This window comes from Sabethes cyaneus, chromosome 3, assembly GCF_943734655.1.
Source record: "Sabethes cyaneus chromosome 3, idSabCyanKW18_F2, whole genome shotgun sequence".
NCBI classification, from domain to species: Eukaryota; Metazoa; Arthropoda; class Insecta; order Diptera; family Culicidae; genus Sabethes; species Sabethes cyaneus.
The window spans coordinates 21,515,907-21,538,112 of record NC_071355.1 but is presented as its reverse complement, the minus strand read 5'-3'; the positions used below and the strand labels follow the sequence as shown (position 1 = coordinate 21,538,112).

General features: G+C 44.0%; 1 protein-coding gene across 3 annotated transcripts in view; it reads left to right on the top strand.

Annotated features, from left to right (window-relative positions):
• The window catches only part of LOC128741483 (supporter of activation of yellow protein), a 52,967-nt gene extending 32,458 nt beyond the window's left edge, over positions 1 to 20,509 (top strand). For all 3 annotated transcript variants that reach the window (XM_053837338.1, XM_053837339.1, XM_053837340.1), the window contains exons 5-11: positions 8,736 to 9,043; positions 9,105 to 9,566; positions 9,634 to 9,810; positions 9,876 to 10,092; positions 10,163 to 10,427; positions 17,844 to 18,062; positions 18,126 to 20,509. In XM_053837338.1, coding sequence (XP_053693313.1) covers positions 8,736 to 9,043; positions 9,105 to 9,566; positions 9,634 to 9,810; positions 9,876 to 10,092; positions 10,163 to 10,427; positions 17,844 to 18,062; positions 18,126 to 18,658 — 2,181 coding nt within the window. In that variant the 3' untranslated portion in view covers positions 18,659 to 20,509. The remainder of the gene's footprint in view (positions 1 to 8,735; positions 9,044 to 9,104; positions 9,567 to 9,633; positions 9,811 to 9,875; positions 10,093 to 10,162; positions 10,428 to 17,843; positions 18,063 to 18,125) is intronic.
• The last annotated feature ends 1,697 nt before the right edge of the window (positions 20,510 to 22,206 follow it).

Below are 22,206 nucleotides of genomic sequence, written 5' to 3'. Positions count from 1 at the left end.
TAACACTTGTGCAGCATACCATTCCGAGAATATTCTCTTTCTTGACATGCCATAACGCTATTTAAGCAACATTGTAGGAAACAAGTATCCAAAGTACCCGAACTGGAACTGCTGTGGAATGATTGTCTGTAGAATAACTGAAACGAGAGTTAAACGAAATAAAGTGGCAGGGGAAAAATGGAGCTCGTTACTTTGCAAAGTACAAATACTTGCGAGCTACTCTGTTGTAACTTTTCCACTCTCTTATGTTTCAATATCTCCCAGGCCCTAGAGCTAAACGCCTGCTTTGCTGCCTTGCCTTACGTAGTACGGTGTGACTGATGGTTGCCAGTTTGAGTGATGATGACGATGTAAAAAACAACCGACCATTTAGTAGGTCTTCCATTCTAAATGAGACTATAAAGAGAGCATACAGAAATACATGCCTACGACAAACATGCAGGCAAAGCTCCTATTAATCGTTATACCACCCTCGCTCGTTCGTTCGCTCGCTCGCTGAGTTCGGAATTAGCGTCCCTCAGTTATAATTGCTTCCATCCCAGTAGGAAGTTAGTTCAACCCGGTCGGAACTTTTGCTTTCCGGACGGACGGTACAGCGTTTGTTGGCTTACTAACACAAGATATCGAATTTCACGACATATACCTACCTGCTCAAAAAAAACTAAATCAATCGCTATAAATGACACCTAGGGTGTCTGTTCACTTTTGCTGGTTATTTTTTTGTTAAACATATGGTTTTTTTGTGATGTCAGTCAGTGACCGTATGTTAGTCAACAGTACGGTTTTTGCTTTTGAAGTAGGACTGGGTCTTACTGGAAATGAAGGTAGCAAAGTATTTTAAAAAATCAACAAATGTGAGCGTCACGAAAAAATGATAACAATGCCTTGGGCTTAAATGTCTTTTCTAGGACTTCACCCTTCTTTATCGACAGACTTTACAGCCGGCTATTAGAGTACAGAACAGTTACGGGGCTAGTGCAAAAATCCTACTGACTCTATCTAACAGCATCTCCATCCCAACAGGATGGATGCGCATTATTTCTCTTTATATCAACAAATTTGATGTCCTGAACGTAAAATGTGTTCGTAAAGTTTGCAACCACTCCTTGTGTTGGACAGTTTGGACCGATATTCTATTAGAATCTAAACAAAATTGATGTCTCGTGCGAAAACGTGGGTGACGGAATACGAGTTCTACTGACGCTTTTATCCCAGAATTGATTGGCGACATTTCATTTACTTGGTCGCAGGGTACAACAGGGCAGTTAACTGTTGCAGGGTGTCAATTAACTGGAAAATCAGGGAACACCTGAAAATGCCAGGGAATTTCGTTTCAACCTGGAAAAGTCAGAAAATGTCAAGGAAATTCAACGGAAGTCATGGGTTGTTGGCGTTGGAAGTAAATATACCGAACATTTCAAGTATCTGGCACCTCTTTGTTGAATGCTTTCACGTGTGTCCAAGGGGAATAGAATATGACAAGTGCACACAATCTATCTGGTGTGTAATGTACATATTTCAAAGAGTTTTGAAATTTAGAATTTCATGTCTGACCGGCATTAAACATGGCAACGTTTCTCAGCAAACACTGGACCAATTTGATTGATTGTGGTTTCAAATGGAAGAGATCACAACCTAAATGATGATTATCAATTTTTTTTGTTTCTTTGATAGTAAGCAGATATTTAATTCAAAAGTTGTGTATAGAAATTTGGTTATTTTATACAAAAAATGACATAAAAAATCTGTACTATGCTGGTCTGGTGACTGTTGACTCGCAAGGCGCATGCATTTAATCGGTATAAGGTCTGATTGTTGTTAGAACAATACTTTTCCTCTGCGGTCAATATAGCCAGTTTTTCAAACCACACTTCTATACTTCGAGAACAAATATTCAGTGCGTCGAGGAGTTCAAAAGACCAACAATTCAACCTGGCAAATTTTGCATCCAGATCGAACTTCCGGGTCAAGGTTAGACTGTACCCCGAACGAAGACGAATCAAACTGAACTATGATCAGACTTTGAAAAATCGCTACGACATTTAACTTGAATAGACCGGTACCTAAACGATCACTAGTGAAACTCTACGCTTAATTCGTTTTATGCAATGGAGAGACCATTTTAGCATGTCCTAATTTTTTTCCGAAATAAATTGCATCGCATTATTTTCTTACGCTTAATTTAACTATCGGTTGAGCTCGGGGCACCAAGTAGTCCAATAAACCATTCGTTATATGTTTGAAACTTGATCACAAACCCAAAATTGTTCTGAATAATCGGAGCAGTAGCTCGAATAAGAGGACAGAAGGGTAAGTTCCAAATAATAGAACGATGTTGCTTTGCTTAATTCATCGTTACGAATTTTTATTCTGATGAACAAATGTTTCCTCGAATTTTGATAATTAAACGAAATATTCGGTCGGACAAATCAGGTTTTAGATTAAAGAATTTCTTCAAATTAAGTTCTACATATAAATACCAAATTGCTCGTAGGGTTGGAGGAGATTTATGCTCCTTCATGAACACGGGGACAAACAAACAAGACCATTGGAGGCGATATACGCACTGAGGAATAATTTTGAGCGATACACTTATATTTCGATTTCGATTTTGGCAACAAATGCGTGTCGCTTATGTTGCCAAAATCGAAACCGTGCCAAAATCGACACCCTTTTTCGATATGAAAAAATTTAATGTAAATGCTTTAGAAGTTGACTAAATATCATTAAACACCGATTGCAACCATTTTATGTTTAAAAAGTCCGACAAGAGCTATCCGTCCGGTGCAAATAAGCTAGTGACACCCTGCGGTAAGACGTAGTCCTACGGCAATAAAAATATTATTGTTCGAAACCACATAACTTTTTTTCAGGAACATACTCAGGGCATCATTTTTAAAGCATGTATGCGGAAACTGATTGATATTTAAGCATGTTTTTGGAAGAGAAATATCTTGTGTTGCCAAAAACGGATACTTTTGTTGCCAAAATCGAGGCATGCCAAAATCCCCTACGAACCTTGTCGTGGTGTAGGGCTTTTTGACTAATCAGTAAATGAACAGCGGTCACGTTTACTTCTGAATGTGGGTATATATCAAAATACTTTTGTGATTTCAAGTGGGACTCGGGGTAAAAATTTACCAAATGTGATTGTTGCGTTGTTCAGAAAGTGCTTTTATTCCGTTTAAGAATAAGGCCAGTATGGGGATCTCTGACAATAGATTAAGTTTTCTGGGATTCATCCCTATTTATCACAACTGTCACAAATATCTCCGAAAAATGTCGGATTGATTGAGTTGGTCGGGGGCTTAGGGTTAGTAAGGGGATGTAAGCGGGATACCAGATCCGATTGGATGCCGAAGAACCACTCTGTAATAATTACGGGTAATAGCACTTCTTAGGTAGCAGATGGGAAAATTAGGTCGATTCGTGTCGCGTGTTCGAGTTTCGGCTAGACGGTGCTGCTAGATAGAGTAGGATTTTTGCACTGGCCCCGTGGCTGTCCTGAGCTCTGATGGCCGCCCGCGGGCTCTGTCGATGGGAAGGGGTCGAGTCTTAAAGAGACGCTTAAGCCCAGAGCTTTACAGCACTTTGGTCTCGAGGGTTGGAAGGCGAGCGAGTCTCTATATTTTGAAGCTTCTGTCGACTACCGCGAACGTCCAGCTTGTGCTGCGCTCAATTTACTTTGTATCGTGGGAATACACTGTGCATGCTAAGGGGATGAAAGATTAAATTTGCCCTGATAAGTTGATAACCACTAATGCTCCGAAATTTGTCTTACCTATTCGTTCATTTGTTTGTGTTGGAAAACTGAAAGCGGGCGCGCGGTTGAAGACCGGTGTCAGGCGGGGCTGACGAATCCTCCACTTCTTCACTATACCACATATTGCAACTCGAGTGGTACAAAAAGTCCAAAGCACATTTACAAATTCGATCTATCATTTTTCTTCTCATCGTCATCATTATTATCATCATCGTCATCATCATCATTATCATCATCATCGTCATCATCATCATTATATTTAAAATATGACTTTCCGGCCTTTGGCAGAGAGATCTTAGAGTCAGTTCGTGGAGTCCGCGCAGGGCCGAAACGCCTCCGCCTGCGGGTATAGGCGTGACGGCTATGCTTGGGGCTCTACCTGTGTTTTAGTGGGCGACAGTGCCTGTCTCGTCAGGTAGAACTGATGTTTGAGGTCTCCCTGACACTTTGTTGACATCACAAAAGGGCCCAGCGCAGAGTTTTATACGCTATTAAGCGACCAGTTGGATAACCCGAAAAAAAGGAAAATCGAGGCATGCCAAAATCGAACCATGCCAAATTCGAAATCCAACTGCATTTCAATACGATAAGATCCGATTAAGCGCGACCAGCTGCATGCAGCTATACGAATTTGTGCTGAAAATCGTATGTTTGTCAGTTACTAGCATTATAAACGATAGAATATCAATTCAAGCGCGCTTTATTAGGTTTTATTTACGAATTCGAGTTTGTTAAGAGATATTTACGACGGTTTTCGTACATTGATAGAGTAGGGCGGGGCATAAGTGCGATGTTTGAAGTCGTCATCAATTTTCGTGAGATATAAAGAAGGACAACAACATAATATATTTTATAGTGATGCAGTAACTCAATGTCTTTACATTCAACTATAAATCATCTGCGGTAATAGTGTTTTGCGAAATAAATTCTTTCTTCTGATCAAGTGCCGATTCGCACTTTCACCCCACAAGCGGGGCAAAAGTGCAAAGCTCGAAACCATGAAATTAGCACAACAGTAGCCAACAAAACAATATTATCTCCAATCTGCGTTATGTTTCGGTAAGGAATATTCTCAATTTGCACCTTTCCTATTTTGCGCTGGTGTATTGCAGCCTCCATTAGATCGAAACTTTTCCAAACGTTTGTTTTTTGTTTCATCAGCGAAAAAATATAGTTTTCCTTCGGCCAACATCTATAGAGCACACAGTTTTCTGCAGATCTTCCTTTTCTAGTATCTGTAATATAGTGCCTAAAGTTATACATTTTTGCCTCGTCTATGAATCGCACTTTTACCCCGCTAAGCGCTTGACGGGGTTAGATTAAATTACGGAAAAGCGAAATATATTTTGTAAATTCTTTTCACCGTATTTTCAAAACAGATACGTGAGTGATGTAAAACGCTGCTATGAATTTTCAACAAGTAATATCCTCCTGTTGATATCGTATTTGCCGTATAACGAAAAATTACATCAAAACCGCCCTAAAATAACATTTGCACATAACTTAGCAATTATTCTTCGTAAGCAACCAAAGTTTACGTTAGATTCAAACTGTCAAAGTAGTCACCCATCCATGCCAAATTAGTTAATTTACTCGGAATCTGCACCGATAAATCATCGAATCGCACTTTTACCCCTCGTAACTCTATACGAGTTGGTGCTGGCTGGGTCTACTGATACTGTTACGTCGTCCCGTTAGAAAAATCAGTTAGATTAAACTTGTTGGTCGGTAGTTGCGTACGATAAACGAGGATGACACATTATATCGTCGTCGTCATCATCAGCAGCCTAGAGCCGGGATGGCTCGTGTTGTTTCAAGCAGTTGTCTCCATTTAACTCTGACTTGGGCCAATCGTCGCCAATTTCCCCGTCGTCTCAGAAGTCGCAAATCACTTTCGACCTGGTCGAGCCCTCTATTACGTTGAGCCTCCCTGTTCCTGGTGTTGGTGGATTTGTTGAAGAGAACTTTCATGTAATTTTTCAAAAGGACCTAAGTAACATTGAGAGTCTCTTTGGGGTCCCGCTCTTCTGATTATTACGGTGAAATGAATGCTTTTCAACAAAAAAAATTTTTTTTTGTGACTAGCAATCGATTCATGCAAAGCTAATATTTTAAAGTACATTTGCATCGCCATGGCAAGCGAAAGAGAAGAGGCTCAAAGAGAATCTCTCATTGTTACTTAGGTCTTAGGTACGATGGGAATCTCTCCAAGCAGTACAAGTAGCTCGTGAATCATACGCCTCCGCCAATCTCCGCTTTTAGTTTGTACTCGGCCAAATATCGTCTGCAGTACCTTCCGCTCGGACACGACAAGGGCGCGTATTGCCTCCGCGAGCAGCCTCACGACTTCAAATTCATAAAGAACTACTTGTGAGTTTTGTAGGAGGTACGTGTTTGTTTCCTTTGATCCTTTTGCTGTCATGTATTTGGTCTTCTACGCATTTATTTTTAGCCCGATCCTCTTAGACTCCCTTTCAGTCAGACGTAGAGTGCCTCCGCCATCGCAAGGTTCCTGGCTATGATATCGAAGTCATGTACGCCTTGTCTCAATCGTCGTCGCGTCTCCAAGGGACTCGAGAGTGTTCCCGAGATGTGCCCAAAACACATCACTCGATCCAATTTAGCTCTGATCAGTCGCTTCAGTTTTTCCGGAAAACCGTGTTCATGCATTATGTGCCATAGCTGGTCTCGACCGACTGTATCATATGCAGCTTTGAAATCAATAAAGATGTGTAAGTACGTTGTACTCCCGACATTTTTCAAGGCCCATGGTTGCGCGAGTCCCCATGAAGTCCGCCTGGTAATTTCGTACAAAACTCCAGCGTAACAGTATCTGGTACGTAGACGACGTTTACGAGCGTTATGCCGAGATAGTTGCAACAGTCGAGCCGATCATCGTTTCTGTAGATGGGACAAACCACTTCTTCCATTCATTCCTGCGGTAGCTTCTTCTCCTCCGAACGTTTTTCGGCCATGTTTATAAAGTTAGGCAGGTGCTTATCAGCGACTTTGTTGGTCTCCAGTAACTCAATTTCACTTCTTGTAGTTTAGGTACTGAGTCATTACCATCGGCCATCAGCACTCCAAGGTTAACTTCCTGCCTTCTTCTGCCACTTGACCATCTGACCATCGGCACCTCGCGCTCGTTTGTGATAAGATTCCCTTCTTCGTCCCTATACATGTCCGGTTCCAGTGTGAAGCTCTTACGAGTTTGGTTTATCTTCTTGTAAAACTTGCGCGTGTCATTAGCTTGGAATAGTTTCCCGGAATACTCTAAAGGATCGTGGGTGGTCAACTGGCTCCTTGCTCATCGGTATTTGGCCCACAGTACCCGAAGAGCTAAAAAACAGCTGAAGAGGACGACATCCCAGTCACAAACATATGAGAGTCGAAAGCGAACGGTTGTATTGTTAAATCCATCGGATTCTACTAAAAAGAACAGAAGAGGAACTACCAACGAGCGGTTTTCGAGAGGGATGATCCACAACGGACCAAGAAATGTTTATCTTGCGACAGATTCTCGATGAATTCCAGGAACTTGCAGACTCACCATTTATATACTTCAAGACGGTGTACGATTCAGTGAAACGAAATCAGCTATAGCGGATTATGCTTGAACGCGGTTTTCCAACAAAACTGACATCGTTATCATCGGTACTAACCGTAGAGCTTTTGTAGAGTCGTCCACGTATATTAAGGAGGAATCTACGAGGATAAAATATATCATAAACTCTGCTAAAACGATGTACACGGTGGGGGGTAGAGAGTGTGATAGCCTTTCGGGTGTTAGAGCTGCGCTGGTGATAGATGGAGACATTTTTGAAGTTGTCGACGAATTTGTCTATCTTGGCACGTTAGTGATATGCGACAATGATGTTATCCGTGAATAAAAAAGCTGCATTGTGGATGGTAATAAAGTCTTGGGTAGGCGTTTTTGATATCGGATTTTAATGTTCTTTTTAAGTTTCACTACTAGCAACTACTTCAATACTTCAATACCGTGACAAAAATGTCCATTTTATTTTAGCTTCAAATCAAAAAAGATCAAAAGTAAAAGAAAACCATTATAATAGTTCATGTGTCCTGCTTTGAGCTTTAGGACCTGCTCCAAGCGTTTCGCAAAGCTCTCCAACAGGTTCTATAGGTGCTGCGGATCTGGCTCTTCTCAGGTGCGCTTAAAAGCTCTAGAATAGTTTTTTTTGGTAAAACCAATTTTATTTGCCAATCCTGGCACCGGGAACCGCCCACAAATTCTCGAAGGGTGAGGCCCGTGCTTTGTGGATGCCATTCTCCTTTGATCGGACAAGATCGAAAGGAAGACTTAGTTTTCTTGGTAGTATGCTCTTCAAGGTCCGTCTGGTACTGTTTCTCTGCACGCCTGCTCTTCGAATAGCACCCTTCAGTGTTGAACAGCAAATTCGATAGCCCGTCATCTTGCTTCGAACCATCTAACGTCACAAACGAGTCCGATGTCTCACCCACTATCCCGACGCTTGATTTTGAACCATCTAGGGTAGCACGTATCAGCCTAATCAGTTTTGTTGGAATACCATGTTCAAGCATAATCCACCACAGCCCATTTCGTATAACTGAATCGTACGCCGTCTTTAAATCTGTAAACAAATGGTCAGTCTGCAAGGCGTCCCTCTTGAAAGGTTGGCTGCAACGACCTCAGTCTGAGAAAAAGAATGCGGAAGAGAATTTTGTATGCAAAATTGTGGAGAGAAGTGCCTCGGTACTAGCTGCATTCGAGTCTATGTCCCTTTTTGTAAATAGGACATTATGAGACTCCCCAACCGGTCCGCAGGTAGTTCCTTCTCAGTCCATACCTTTAGTCGTTCGCTCCCGACTTTCAAAAGTGTTCAAGTCGGCATAATTTTTTATGGAAACAGAAAAATCGTACAACTTATAACGTGTTCTTAATTATTAACACCGCTTTTCTACTAACCTTTTTTCTCTCTCACATCTGCAGGACATCCACCGGCGGAAGCTGCAGTTCCAGGCGGTCTTCCCGGCGGCAGTTACCACCGGCAACAGTACGAACGCGGGGCCACAACTTTTCGAGGAGGACACCCGAATGAGCGGCGATTTCAACTTCACCACTCCGACGCGACTGGTCAGTTCCGGCGGTGGACCGAACGAGGAATCGCAAAGTTCCTTCCTGAGCAGTGCAAGCGTAACCCTGGACAACACCAGCGCTACTATGCAGACAATCATCTCATCAGCAACGAGCAGCGTGCGGAAGCCGAAAGCGAAAATGGAAGTCGGAGATATCAATGGGTAAATTTGGCCGGAAGTTTTGAATAAACAAAAAATAATTTCCTTTCTATTTCGTTGATAGTCAAACGGAGTTTTCGGTGGAAATGATCGCAGAATACGAGTGGCCTCGACCAACGGCGGTTAACCCCCGCTGTCACGGTGATGCGTTTATGATTCAAGAGCAGATCGCCGAGTACCTAGGGGTGAAGAGTTTTAAGCGGAAATATCCGGACTTGATGCGAAGGCCCGTCGACATGGAGGAGCGTAACTACATCATGGAGCAAGGAATGGTTTCGGAAAAAATGTGTGATTTAGGACTGACTGCCGTGTACGCTTCGGAAATTCTGGACATCATGAGCAATGATTATCCGGATAAGTACGAGGAGTACAAACGATATCAGCGGGAAAAACTGTATCGCGATCGACAGAAGTACTTGCGAACGGCAGCGGCAGCCATTGCAGCCGAAGGCGTTGATCGAAGCCAAATTCAGAAAGAAAGGGCGATTCGATCGGCTGCCAGTTGGAATACCATGATGAATAAAGAGTAAGTGACTGGAGTAACTCCGCATTTGTTTTTTGTAACGCTTTAAACGTGATAATTTTTTTTCTAGACGAAAAGATATGCGGCAATCGAGCATGGACCTTCAGACGTACACTGTGCAGGTGCCTCGGGGACAGCAAAACTTACAACTGGATAGGCCTGTTGAGCAAGCTTGTCACTATCCCGTTGCACTTGTACCCGGACAATTTTCAGAATACTACAAAACTTACACGCCGGAAGAATTAGCGTATGTTTCCTTTTGCCGCTTTGCCTTATTGATGGTCAACGGAATTATTAATTTGATTTTTCCAGGTGTTATCCAATCAACACAGCACTTTTGGAACCGTCCCATTTGCAGGAAATTCTGCAATCGGATCGATACAAGCAATTGCTGGCGGAGATGACTGCGGAAAGTGATAGTTGCAGTAGCAGCAGTAGCAGTAGCGATGATTCTGACAGTGACAGCAATAGTGACAGTGGTAGTTCTGATTCGGAGGATGACTCTAGCAGTAGTGCAGAAGATTCCGAGGTTTGTGTGGAATGAAAGTGTTTCAACTATGAAGAGAAAGCAAAACTTATGTTTGCACATTTTGTTGTAGGATTCCAACGCTCCGCTGAAGCGAACAGTGGTCAGGAGGTTGCCGTCTGTTAGCAGCAGGTTGCAAGGTACACCACTTAAAGCAACCGTTTCAGCGACGACCAGTTCAACTGCTTCGACGGTGGCAGCGGCGGCTGCTAAACCGGAGAACAAAAGCAAATCGCAACTGAACCCGTACCTATGTGCGGTCTGTCAGGGACCTCAGAACAAAAATCAGCTGAACCAACCGGAACGCTTCATTCGGTGTTCGATTTGCCGGCGAAGAGGTGAGTGTACAGTATTACCATAAAGATGTCCAATAACAGCACCAAAAGTTATAGATCTGCTTGGGTTTGGTATAGGGTTTGTCAAAACTCGCATTTAAATTTACCCATTACCAAAATGTTCAATGTTTGCTGTTTAAATTTTGAATCATAAGGCGGTATTCTTCTGGCTTGTTTGGGTTTCAACTTCAATTAACTTGCTTTAGGTACCGGATTATTAAGAAATTTCAGTGACCTTAAACACTGTAGAGACTAGAGTTTCCAACTTCGTGAGCTAAATTGCCCCTTTCTACCCATCAATGCTATTAGATTACTTCTTGTTTGTACGAAACCGTCGCAAAGCGGTTACCCACATGTTTTGCACTGGATTTAGATCCGGACGCGTTGCGCGTTGGCCACCATAATAGTTCAATTTTCCAGTAGCCAAACCAGGATTTTGCAACCGAACTAGCATGAATACGTTAAGCGTTATCTTGCTGGAACACAAAATTTTTGCGTCAGTATTTCACTAGATTAGTTGAAGATCGTGCCGCTTGTTGATATGTTGCTATTGAATTGACTGTTGATGCGTACCGTCAATCGTAGCCTTAATTTTCATCCATAATTTTGCATGATTTTTTGCGGTCGATAGTATCATGCGCAGCTTTGAAATATTTGTATTCACAGCCTTTTTGTAGAATCTGCTGCAATGTAAAGATTTTGTCCGTCGTTGGCCCCTCCAACGAAGCCGGTCTGATAACTTCCAACAAATCTATTTACCAATGGTGAGAGCCAGCGGAGGATGCTTTGAGAGAGCCCTTTGTTAGGAGCAGGGATGGCACGATCACTTTGAGACGGTACTGTCAATTGAATGTGAATTGAGTCAAAGTGATTGCGCCATCCCTGGTTGGGAGCATGTTGTAGTTCAGGCGGATAATCCCATCCTCCAACTCCTTAGTAGCTGTTCTGTACTTAAAATTTGTACAATCAGCAGAAACAGATAGGTGACCAGCTGTTTGTCTCTAAACGATCTTCTGGCAGTGGACTATATGTGGAGGCGGCAGCGAAAGCAAGAATATTAGCGGGAAAAAACAAACTCTTCATATAGCGCTTAAAAGGGCTGGTGGGGTCGACTTTGCTCGCTCTCCTTTCAATGGGAAAATCCAAAGGGGCAGTGGACTAAACAAATAACACCGACTGCTATAATGTCAGTTCATCGTCACCAGGGTAGACTGCGGACGATGCGTCCCAATTTCCAGTTGAGGGGTGGTTGGCTCCGGTCATAAGGAAGGACGATCATGCCCCCACGAACATTGGACATCTCTCGTTGGTTCTTCTTTCGGGTTTGCAGGGTGTTCAGATAATCTCTGCTCCAAGCACTCCAAAAATATTCACGGAGGAGTTGAAGATGCGTCTGGTGGGATGAAGTGCCACTCGATTTCACGGCTACGACAAAAGGATTCGATGGCGTTCACAGCGTGCTGATTCTGGAACTGCTGTATAGGCTGTTCAATTCATGATTCGGAAGTTTCGGCGGACGATTAATCTTCGTTTAGATGTCAGGAAAGCATCGGTGCTTAAATCGGAGACGACTTCCCGGTTGCCAGCCTTAGTTGCCATCAGCATCGGACGACGTGACCCTTGTTTAATCCAGAAGGGGCCGGCGTAATCCATACCGGTTATAACGAATGGGGGCGATGGCATCACTCTCGACGCTGGCAGGTTTCTTATTAGTTGATTGGTTGTCGTTGGGTTCGTTCGGAAGCATTTTACGCATCGACGGGTAATGAAACGGATGATGGATTGAGCTTTCGGGAGCCAGTACGTTTGGCGAAAAGCATTCAGCAGACCTGTTTGCTCGACGTGAAGAAGTTCGATTTGCATCTGCTGGATGAATCGACGAATCACCGGATCCTTATTCGGTAAGATAATTTGATGGCGGCTTTCAAAAGGTAGTAGCAATCGGTCAAGTCGGCCACCAACACGGAGCAAACCGTTAGTATAGATAGGACGAAGATTTCTTAACCTCTTGCATGGTTCGTTGTCGAGGACTCGTTTGATTTCGTCAGCAAAGTGTGCATGCTGTACGACGTGGATGATGGTTTCTGTTGCACGGCGAATCTCAGGGACGGTCAGATGGGGTCTAAGTTCTCGGTCGGCTGGTTTCTGCTTATGGCAATTATCAGCAAACCGACGAATGTAGCCAACAATTCGTTGTAGCTTGCAGAAATTGCTGTAATTGGAGAAGAATGAAGGCATATTCATTCTTACATCGGAGATGGCGACGGCAGCTTGCAGTTCCGGTGGCGCTTCCTCTGGTATCTCGTCTGGAATAGCACGTTGGTTGCTTCGGGAAGCTGTCCGGGAGAGATGACATCGGCTGGATTCTGATGGGATCGGACATGTTCCCACCGGAACAGGTCTGTGTGCTTCTGGATCACAGCTACTTGATTTCGCACGCAGCTGTAACTGGTCGATTGGTTTCTTTAGCCAGGCCAAGACAATCGTACTGTCGCTCCACAGCACAACTTCCTGACCCGGCATATCCAGAGTTGGCAGTACCTTCGTCATTAAACGGGTCAACAGGAGAGCGGCGCACAATCCTTTCCGTGGAATGGTGAGCTCACTCAAAGGGACCATCTTCCACCGAGTTAGCTCCTGACAGTATGTCGTCCATGTAGGTCTCCTCCTTCACTATGCGAGCGACGATGGGAAAGTTTTCGCCATCTTCCTTGACGAGCTGTACCAAGCACCTGGTTGCTTGATAGGGGGCCGATGCGATACCATAGGAGACAGTGCACAACTCCAAGACACGCAAACGAGTCGTTTCTCCGGCATCAAAAAACACTTAAGGACCAGAGCGCGGTAGTCATCCAGGAGGGGAAGATCACGGTTGAACGACAGCTGGACAATGAATCTTCCAGATTCATCCCGCTGGTAGATACATAGGAAGTGGGTTTCGCATACTTTCTCGTCGGTGGACAGGTTGGAGACGTCTGGTACTTTCTCGATATCTGCAACCGATGCGTGGACGTATTTGGGAGGAACGTTGGATGCATGTGGTGGCTCTACCATGATGCCAGCTATTATCCACCAAAGCTGTGTGTCACGTAGCTGTTGTATAATTCATCTGCTAGGCTGATTTGACCAGGCCTCAGTGAGAATTCTCTTCGAAGAATAGTTCTCCACGAATCAGCAAGTCCACTTTGTCGGGTATGTGGAACTTGGGATCGGCAAGGACTAGTCCTTCTGGGATCATCCAGTGGGCGATGTCGATCTTGGAAGTTGGAATTGTCCCAGACAGCACACGGTATGGATGTGCTTGATTTCTCCTGTCGTAGATCTGAGCCACCGCAGTCAACAGTAGTACAGTCATGGTGGATTGGGCGAAGTTTGCAGAACATGTTGTTTAAGCCGGTGGGAAGTGATACGTTGGCTGGGTTCTACATTCTCATGGAGCAACGTGTGATGTCGGCGTTGACACTTGTGGCATGTCTTATCGGAAGGGCAATCTTTGGAGTGATGGCCTTTGCGCAGGCGGTTCAAACAGCAGCCAGCTACTCGGATCTTCTCGTTCTTCTGAACTGGGGTTAGGCTGGATAGGGCCGAACACTGGACGTTTCGATGAGGACCGCCACAAGTTTCACAGGAGACTGATGGTTGGGATGGACTGGTCGACGCAGCATGGCTCCTTTGTGGTGGATGGGTTTGCTTTGGTTTCGATGGGGCTGATTGGACTGCCGCTTCACAGTTGTCCAAAACTTGGCATCTGGATTTCAGGAAGCCGATAGTCTGCTGGTAGACCCGACGATGAGAAAGAAGCGTTCTACGCGAGGCTGGAGGCAACGTACGACAGCTGCTCGTCACGGGACATCAAGATCGTCTTCGGGGATATGAGCGCCCAGGTCGGTAGGAAGGAAATGTATAGACCGGTGGTAGGACCCCATAGCCTGCACACCGACACAAACGATAACGGCCCACGATGTATAAACTTCGCAGCTTCCCGAGGCCTGGTGATCCAAAGCACCTTTTTCCCGCGCAAGGATATCCACAAAGCCACCTGGAGATCACCTAACCAACGTACAATAAACCAAATTGACCACGTTCTCATAGAGGGCCGGTTCTTCTCTAACATCACGAACGTACGCTCCCGTCGGGGTGCGGATATTGATTCTGACCATTACCTAGTAGCAGTACATGTGCGCTCAAAGCTGTCCACCGTATACCGGACACGTCAAAGCCGCCCTCCTCGGCTGAACATCAGGCAGCTAGATAACCCACAAGCCGTCGAGAACTACGCGCGAGTACTGATTGAGGCACTGCCTTCTTCCGAGGAGTTAGGTGCTTCAAACCTCGAAGACGGTTGGGGCAGAATACGCTCGGCCATCGAAGAGGCCGCTACCGCGGCACTAGGTATTGAACCTCAGAGTACACAAAATGATTGGTTTGATGAGGAATGCCAACAAGCGGTGGAGGAGAAAAAAATGCTTGGAAAAATTATCTAAGTATTACCACTAGAGAGAACCTGGCCAAGTACCGACGAGCTAGGAACCAGTTGACCACGATCCTGAGGAGAAAAAAGCGCCAAAATGAGGACAGAGATCGTGAAGAATTAGAGCAACTATTCCGAGCTAATGATACGCACAAGTTTCATGAGAAGGTGAACCAAACTCGGAAGGGCTACACACCGAAACCTGACATGTGTAGGGACGAGGGAGGGAATCTAATTACAAACGAGCGCGAGGTGGTCGACAGGTGGAAGCAGTTCTTCGATGAACACCTCAATGGCGAAGTCGCAGAAGGAGGCGGAACGGAAATTAACCTAGGAGCGCCCATGGAAGATAGTAATGTCCTAGCGCCTGATCTCCAAGAAGTTAAACGAGAAATCAGGCTGCTGAAGACCAATAAAGCCGCTGGGAAGGACCGCCTACCGGCAGATCTTTATAAACATGGCGGAGAAACGCTAGCAAAGGCTCTACACTGGGTTATTTCGAGGATTTGGGAGGAGGAAAAGCTACCGGAGGAATGGATGGAAGGAGTGGTTTGTCCCATCTACAAAAAGGGTGATCGGCTAGACTGCTGCAACTATCGTGGTATTACGCTGGTAAATGCCGTCTACAAGGTACTCTCCCAGATCCTGTTACGCCGGCTGTCACCGATAGCACAAGGTTTCGTAGGGAATTATCAGGCGGGTTTCATGGGGGCTCGCGCAACTACGGACCAAATTTTTACTATCCGACAGATCTTGCAGAAATGTCGGGAGTACAACGTGCCCACGCATCACATCTTTATTGATTTCAAAGAAGCATACGATACAGTCGATCGAGACAAGCTATGGCAGATAATGCACGAATACGGTTCTGATCAGAGCTACATTGGATCGAGTGATGTGTTTCGTACGCATCTCTGGGACACTCTCGAGTCCCTTCGAGACGCGACGAGGGTTGAGACAAGGTGACGGTCTATCCTGCATGCTGTTCAACATCGCTCTTGAAGGGGTGTCCGACGAGCGGGCATCGAAACGAGAGGCACGATTTTTACCAAGAGTAACCAACTTCTAGGCTTTGCAGATGACTTCGATATCATTGCCAGGAACTTTGCGACGGCGGAGGCAATCTACGCCAGACTGAAAGCGGAGTCTAGGAGAATTGGGCTAAAAATAAATGCGTCGAAGACCAAATACATGAAAGGAAGAGGCTCAAAGGAAACAAATGCGCGCCTCCCACGGACGGTAACCGTTGACGGCGACGAACTAGCAGTGGTAGAGGAGTTCGTGTATTTGGGATCGCTGGTGACCGGACAACAACACTAGTAAGGAGATTTAGCGGCGCATCCAAGCGGGAAATCGGGCCTACTTTGCCCTTCGTAATACGCTACGAACGGGAATCATACGCCGCCGCACGAAGCTAACAATGTACAAAACCATTATTAGACCGGTAGTTCTTTATGGACTTGAAGCCGTGACGCTGCTTACGGATGACATATGCGCCCTTGCCGTGTTTGAGCAGAAAGTGCTGCGGACGATATTTGGCGGAGTACAAACTGAAAGCGGAGAGTGGCGGAGGCGTATGAATCACGAGCTACAGGCACTGCTTGGGGAGACTCCCATCGTACATCTAGCGAAAGTTAGCAGGCTACGGTGGGCCGGACTCGCCGTAAGGATGCCGGACGACAGTGCGACGAAAATAGTCCTCTTCAACAACCCTACCGGCACCAGGAACAGGGGGGCCCAACGTGCACGATGGCTCGACCAGGTCGAAAGCGATTTGCGACTTCTGAGACGACTAGGAAATTGGCGACGAGTGGCCCAAGACCGAGTTGAATGGAGACGAGTGCTTGAAACAGCACGAGCCACCCCGGCTCTATGCTGCTGAAGAAGAAGAAGAAGATAGTCTGCTGGTATTTAGACAGTTCATCCTTCTTCTGCGTTGCTTCCCAAGCCTGACGCGTACTACGGTGGTGTAGTTGAAGAAACGGCCTTTATCCTCAACATACGTTGATCGCCTTCCAATCTTCCTCCCTATCACTAAACAGCCCGTTCCCAGCTCGTTGGCTGCTCTACCGCTCTGGTAAAGTTGGGTCTTGCCGCCACGAATCATCCAAACCTTTTCGTCTTTGCGACAGATCTACTGTAGCGCCCCGCCGCCCAGCTTTCTAGCTGTTCCAGCAGAACCCTACCGCCTCCCACGAAGTTTCAGGTAGCAAGCTTCCATTCAACGTCCTTTTCCGAGTCGAATTTCCTTGATTGTTCGTAGTTCGTAGTTCGAGTAGGTTGCCTTTTACTATGGCCACGCTACAATAAGATCAGGCGTTGATAGTAACTTGGTAACGCTAATTTAATAAATTATTCGACCACGAAAGCCTGAGGGATGACGTTTGCCGGTTCATTATGACTACGTAAGTGCGGCCTGCGATGTTCAAATTCAATTTCAATTTCAAAGCTTGATGCGAAAAGTTTTACATTCCTTCATGGTTGCGGTCTACTTCGATCATTTTTGAACATTAGTAGGCGTACATCAAAAAATCGTGGACTACTATTGGCAATTATTAATGCAGCAAAAAATTAAAGGTTAATTATTAGGTTGTAGCAGGGAAATAAAATTTGTAAATCCAAAAAGATACCCACCGAGAATGGTCATTCCTAGTGCTCTACGTTGACTAATAAAATAAAACTGCACCTTTGCAGGCGAGTGGCAGCTGGATCATTTTCATTAATCTTCATTACCTTCTCTTGGCATTTTAATAAGTGCTTTTTAATTAGGGTTATGTTTTTTACTTTCTAAATAGCAATTATACTTTCATGGGCCGTATATATTTTAATTGTTATTATGATTGTGTCGTCCGGCACACTTTGTCAGTAATCACTAGGAACAATTCTTCCGAAAAAAGCGTACCTATATCATCTAACAAATTTCTGCTTGCCCTTCTTTCGTCCGCCAGCCCACCCGTCCTGCATTTCAATGTCGGCCAAGATGTTCAAACGTGCTCTCGAGTACCCGTGGCAGTGCTCGGAGTGTAAATCCTGCCAAAAGTGCCACCGTCGACAGAACGCCTCGCCAGCAGCAGCAGTGACGGACAGCAGCCGGAAAATGGTGTTCTGCGACCAGTGCGACCGAGGCTTTCATCTGAACTGCCTGGGGCTGCGTAACGTTCCCAATGGTAATGCATTTCTGCTTGTTGAAACCTTATTGTCCCAAAACATTAACAACGTTTTTTTTGCAGACCGATGGCACTGCACGGTGTGCATAATATGCAACCGCTGTGGCGCGCGAAGTCCGGAGGGGCATCCGAATCCGTACTTGACACCACAGCAGCGCGATAATCTGTCAATGGTCGCCAGCTGGACGCACGAATATGCCATCAATGAGCTGACTCGAATACGTGAGCACGTGGTGACGCTGTGTGTGCCTTGCGTGCGGCTACGAAAGCAACAGGAAGACGAACGGCGGCAAAGGTTACAGGAGTCGACCGAGCAGCAACCTCAAATCGGTAACAACAACGCTAACAGCAGCGATAGTGTTATTCATAGCAACAGCACTAGTGGTAGTAGTAATAGTAGTATTTCCGGCACTGGGAAAGAAGCAACTATCGGTTGTAGCGGTAGTGCAAGTAGCAGTAAAACTAACAACAAAAGCACCAGCGGCAATAACAACAACAATAGTATCGTTGTTGGATCGACGACGACGATGAAGGCACCGGTGAGGATGGTTTCCGGTGCGCCAACGAAAACGCCTTCGAAAGCGGCAAAGGGGTGAGAGTAATCATGTTCCCGTTCTTTTTTTTAATTTTATTTTAATAGTGAACATTCAAATCATCGGTAAGAATCTGAAGACGTTCGTTCTAGTTTTTCCTATTTTTCGTGGTGGGCAGTTCGGAAACAGTTCGTTTAGTGTAAATTTTAGAATCGAATCATTTTGTACAAACAAATATTATAAATAGGTAAGAAGAGAAACGGAGAGTCGTTACGTTGTTTGTAGTTTTTTTTCTTGTTTTGTGCACTGCGAGAGCACCTTCTCTCATCTAAGGTTTACTATTCTTTTTTTGGTTGCGATGAGGAATTTGAATATCTGGAGTTATGGTGCCATCTGGTACAGTCCAAGATTTTTGAAAATAGCTCATTTGGGCGGCAAAGTTTTTGACATATTTTAGGTATGTTCAATAATAAAGTGGTTCATAGATAATTTGTTCTTTTCAAAGTGTTTTCAGGATTGTCATCTTACACATTGTGTTGTTCACCGAAAGGGATTGAAATTTTATTTCACTGAAAGCATTTACACCAATACGTAGTCGGAAGTTTTTCGATTATCGTATTAAACATGCCAATTTGTTTAGTAGAAACTGTAAGTTTTTACAGTTATTGAAAACAAAATTACGGACTTTAGCCCAAAGTATGCTGTTTAACTAACTTTCGCTAGTAGAAAATACGTTGTCAACCAGATTTTGTTAACACACAACCAGAGCACATGCGAACATCTATCACCCAACAGATGAGTTCAATTATCACGTCGGGAGTGCTATTCCTAAGAATAGAGCGCAGCAAACTGATGTACAGAACCCTTACCCGTAGGATAAGAATAAAGTTTTAGTTGCCGGAGAGCCGGAGAGAAATTTATTGTCTATGGAAATTGTACTATCTAATGGGAAAAAATCTCATCAAATCTGTTTTTGTCGGTAAGTCCACACGATTCAAACACACACAAGTAACTACTATTGGCCACAAGCCACCTATGTACAGAATCGTACGGTAAACGAGCAAAAGGTTAATTTTTAATTTGTAGTTAATACTACTTTTCAAAAGAGCATGTACTGGTTTAAAAATAGTAGCAGGATGTTTAAGAGAGAAAGTATGTTTTTTTCATATTTTATGTAGGAATGGGCGAACGTATATTCGGTCTAATATTTTAATATTGTATAATTGCAAAGAAAAACATTATTCTACGGTAAGTATATATTGTTAACACTGACAAAATAATGTAATATAAACAAGGATGTGCGCATTGTAAATATATCGTCGCAAAAGGAAATTAATACACTAGGTTATAAAATAAAGGATACAAAAAAGCTAGTAAGCATAAAATGAAAGAATACTACTTCTAACAAGTATTAAACTCTTTTTTTTTCGGTGAGAGGCAGACTTTCGAACGCTACTTAGTGTGTAAAAAACGATACTATGATGAGAATGAGAGAAAAAAAGAAGCGTAAACAGAGAACGAACGAGCGAACAAAGCAGCATTTTCGTAGCAAAAGGAAAAATAGTCGTTATTTTAGGAAACTTTTCTCTCTTTCGCTTCGCTCGGGAAATCCTAGGAGGAGTTATAATTTCATAAATCATAACCAACTGCTGGCTCCTATATCTATCACTTTCTCACTCACGAGATGAATGATAGGAAGCAAAACAAAACACACACACACACAAGACAACCATAGCCTACTTATCTACGTTTAGGAACAGCAGCAGCGCAATCTGGGAGGTAAAATATTATTTCGTATTATACTTTCGGATTTTTTCTCTTAATTAATACAAAGGCGTAAGCGCAAAAGCGATCTAGACAGATTAAACAAAGGAATAACATTAATAAAAAAGCAGTAGCTTGTAATTTATTAAATTGACTATACTTTTAACAAATAAATTTTTATAAAATATTAGTCAGATCTATTTGATTTCGAAGGAAATTACCGTTTATAACTGTTTAACAGCAATCCACCGGATCATTGTCAGGATCTGAGACCATTAGCGGAGTCCTTCATCGGCGAATACTCATCATCTCTTTGTGGAATTTAAGGCGGCGTACGATTCAGTCAAACGAAATGAGCTGTGGTAGATAATGCTAGAACATTGTGGATTTCCAACAAAACTGGTTAAACTGATTCGTGCGACGCTGGGTGGGTCAAAATCTGAGAGAGAGGCGCGAAGATGGTCTTTCTTGTTTTCATGCTTTGCCTGTTCTTCTTCATATTGAGTTTGCTTTCATTTTCAGGCAAATAAATCAAACTTGTGCGTGAACTCCTCATTGGACGTGTAAAGTGTGCGTTTTATAAAGACATATTTTGGTGCTGATTGTCCCACGGTTATTTCAGTTTTCGCAAAAACATTAATTTACTATGAATTAAAATATGAATTATCAATGCTTTTCCATTTTTGACCAACGATAATGACTGGCTGCATTTGACGTTAGATTTTTTCCTGTTGGCGAAGCTCTCTCAGGTCAAAATAGCCGTTTTGGGTGGACAAAAGCAAGGGTAGGGATGCACTCTCTAACCTGCTATTCACCGCCTTAAAAGATGCCATACGAAGAGCAAAAGTAGAACGGAATGGAAGTATCATCACGAAATCTCACATGCTGCGTAATTTTGCGGATGACATCGATATTATCGTAATCAACCGTAAGGCAATGGAAGAGACCTCTAGGCTTTTCAAATGCGAAGCGCGTGATTGGGACTTACCGTTAGCACCGTCAAAACGAAGTACGTGGTTGCTGGCAGGTAACATGAGGGTCCAAACAGGCAAGAATCGTGGACGCTATAGGAAGCTGCTCTACTTTTTTTTTTGTTAATTTATAGTCACTTTAACTACCCTACGATAAAACTGAACCTTGTCGTGGTGTAGGGCTTTTTAACTAATCAGTAAATGAACAGCGGTCGCGTTTACTTCTGAATGTGGGTGTATATCAAAATACTTTTGTGATTTCAAGTGGGACTCGGGGTAAAAATTTACCAAATGTGATTGTTGCGTTGTTCAGAAAGTGCTTTTATTTCGTTCAAGAATAAGGCCAGTATGGGGATCTCTGACAATAGATGAAGTTTTCTGGGAGTCATCCCTATTTATCACAACTGTCACAAATATCTCCGAAAAATGTCGGATTGATTGAGTTGGTCGGGGGCTTAGGGTTAGTGAGGGGATGTAAGCGGGATACCAGATCCGATTGGATGCCGAAGGACCACTCTGTAATGGTTACGGGTAATAGCACTTCTTAGGTAGCAGATGGGAAAATTAGGTCAATTCGTGTCGCGTGTTCGAGTTTCGGCTAGGCGGTGTTGCTAGATAGAGTAGGATTTTTGCACTGGCCCCGTGGCTGTCCTGAGCTCTGATGGCCACCCGCGGGCTCTGTCGATGGGAAGGGGTCATGTCTTAAAGAGACGTTTAAACCCAGAGCTTTACAGCACTTTGGTCTCGAGGGTTGGAAGGCGGGCGAGTCTCTATATTTTGAAGCTTATGTCGACTACCGCGAACGTCCAGCTTGTGCTGCGCTCAATTTACTTTGTATCGTGGGAATGCACTGTGAATGCAAAGGGGATGAAAAAT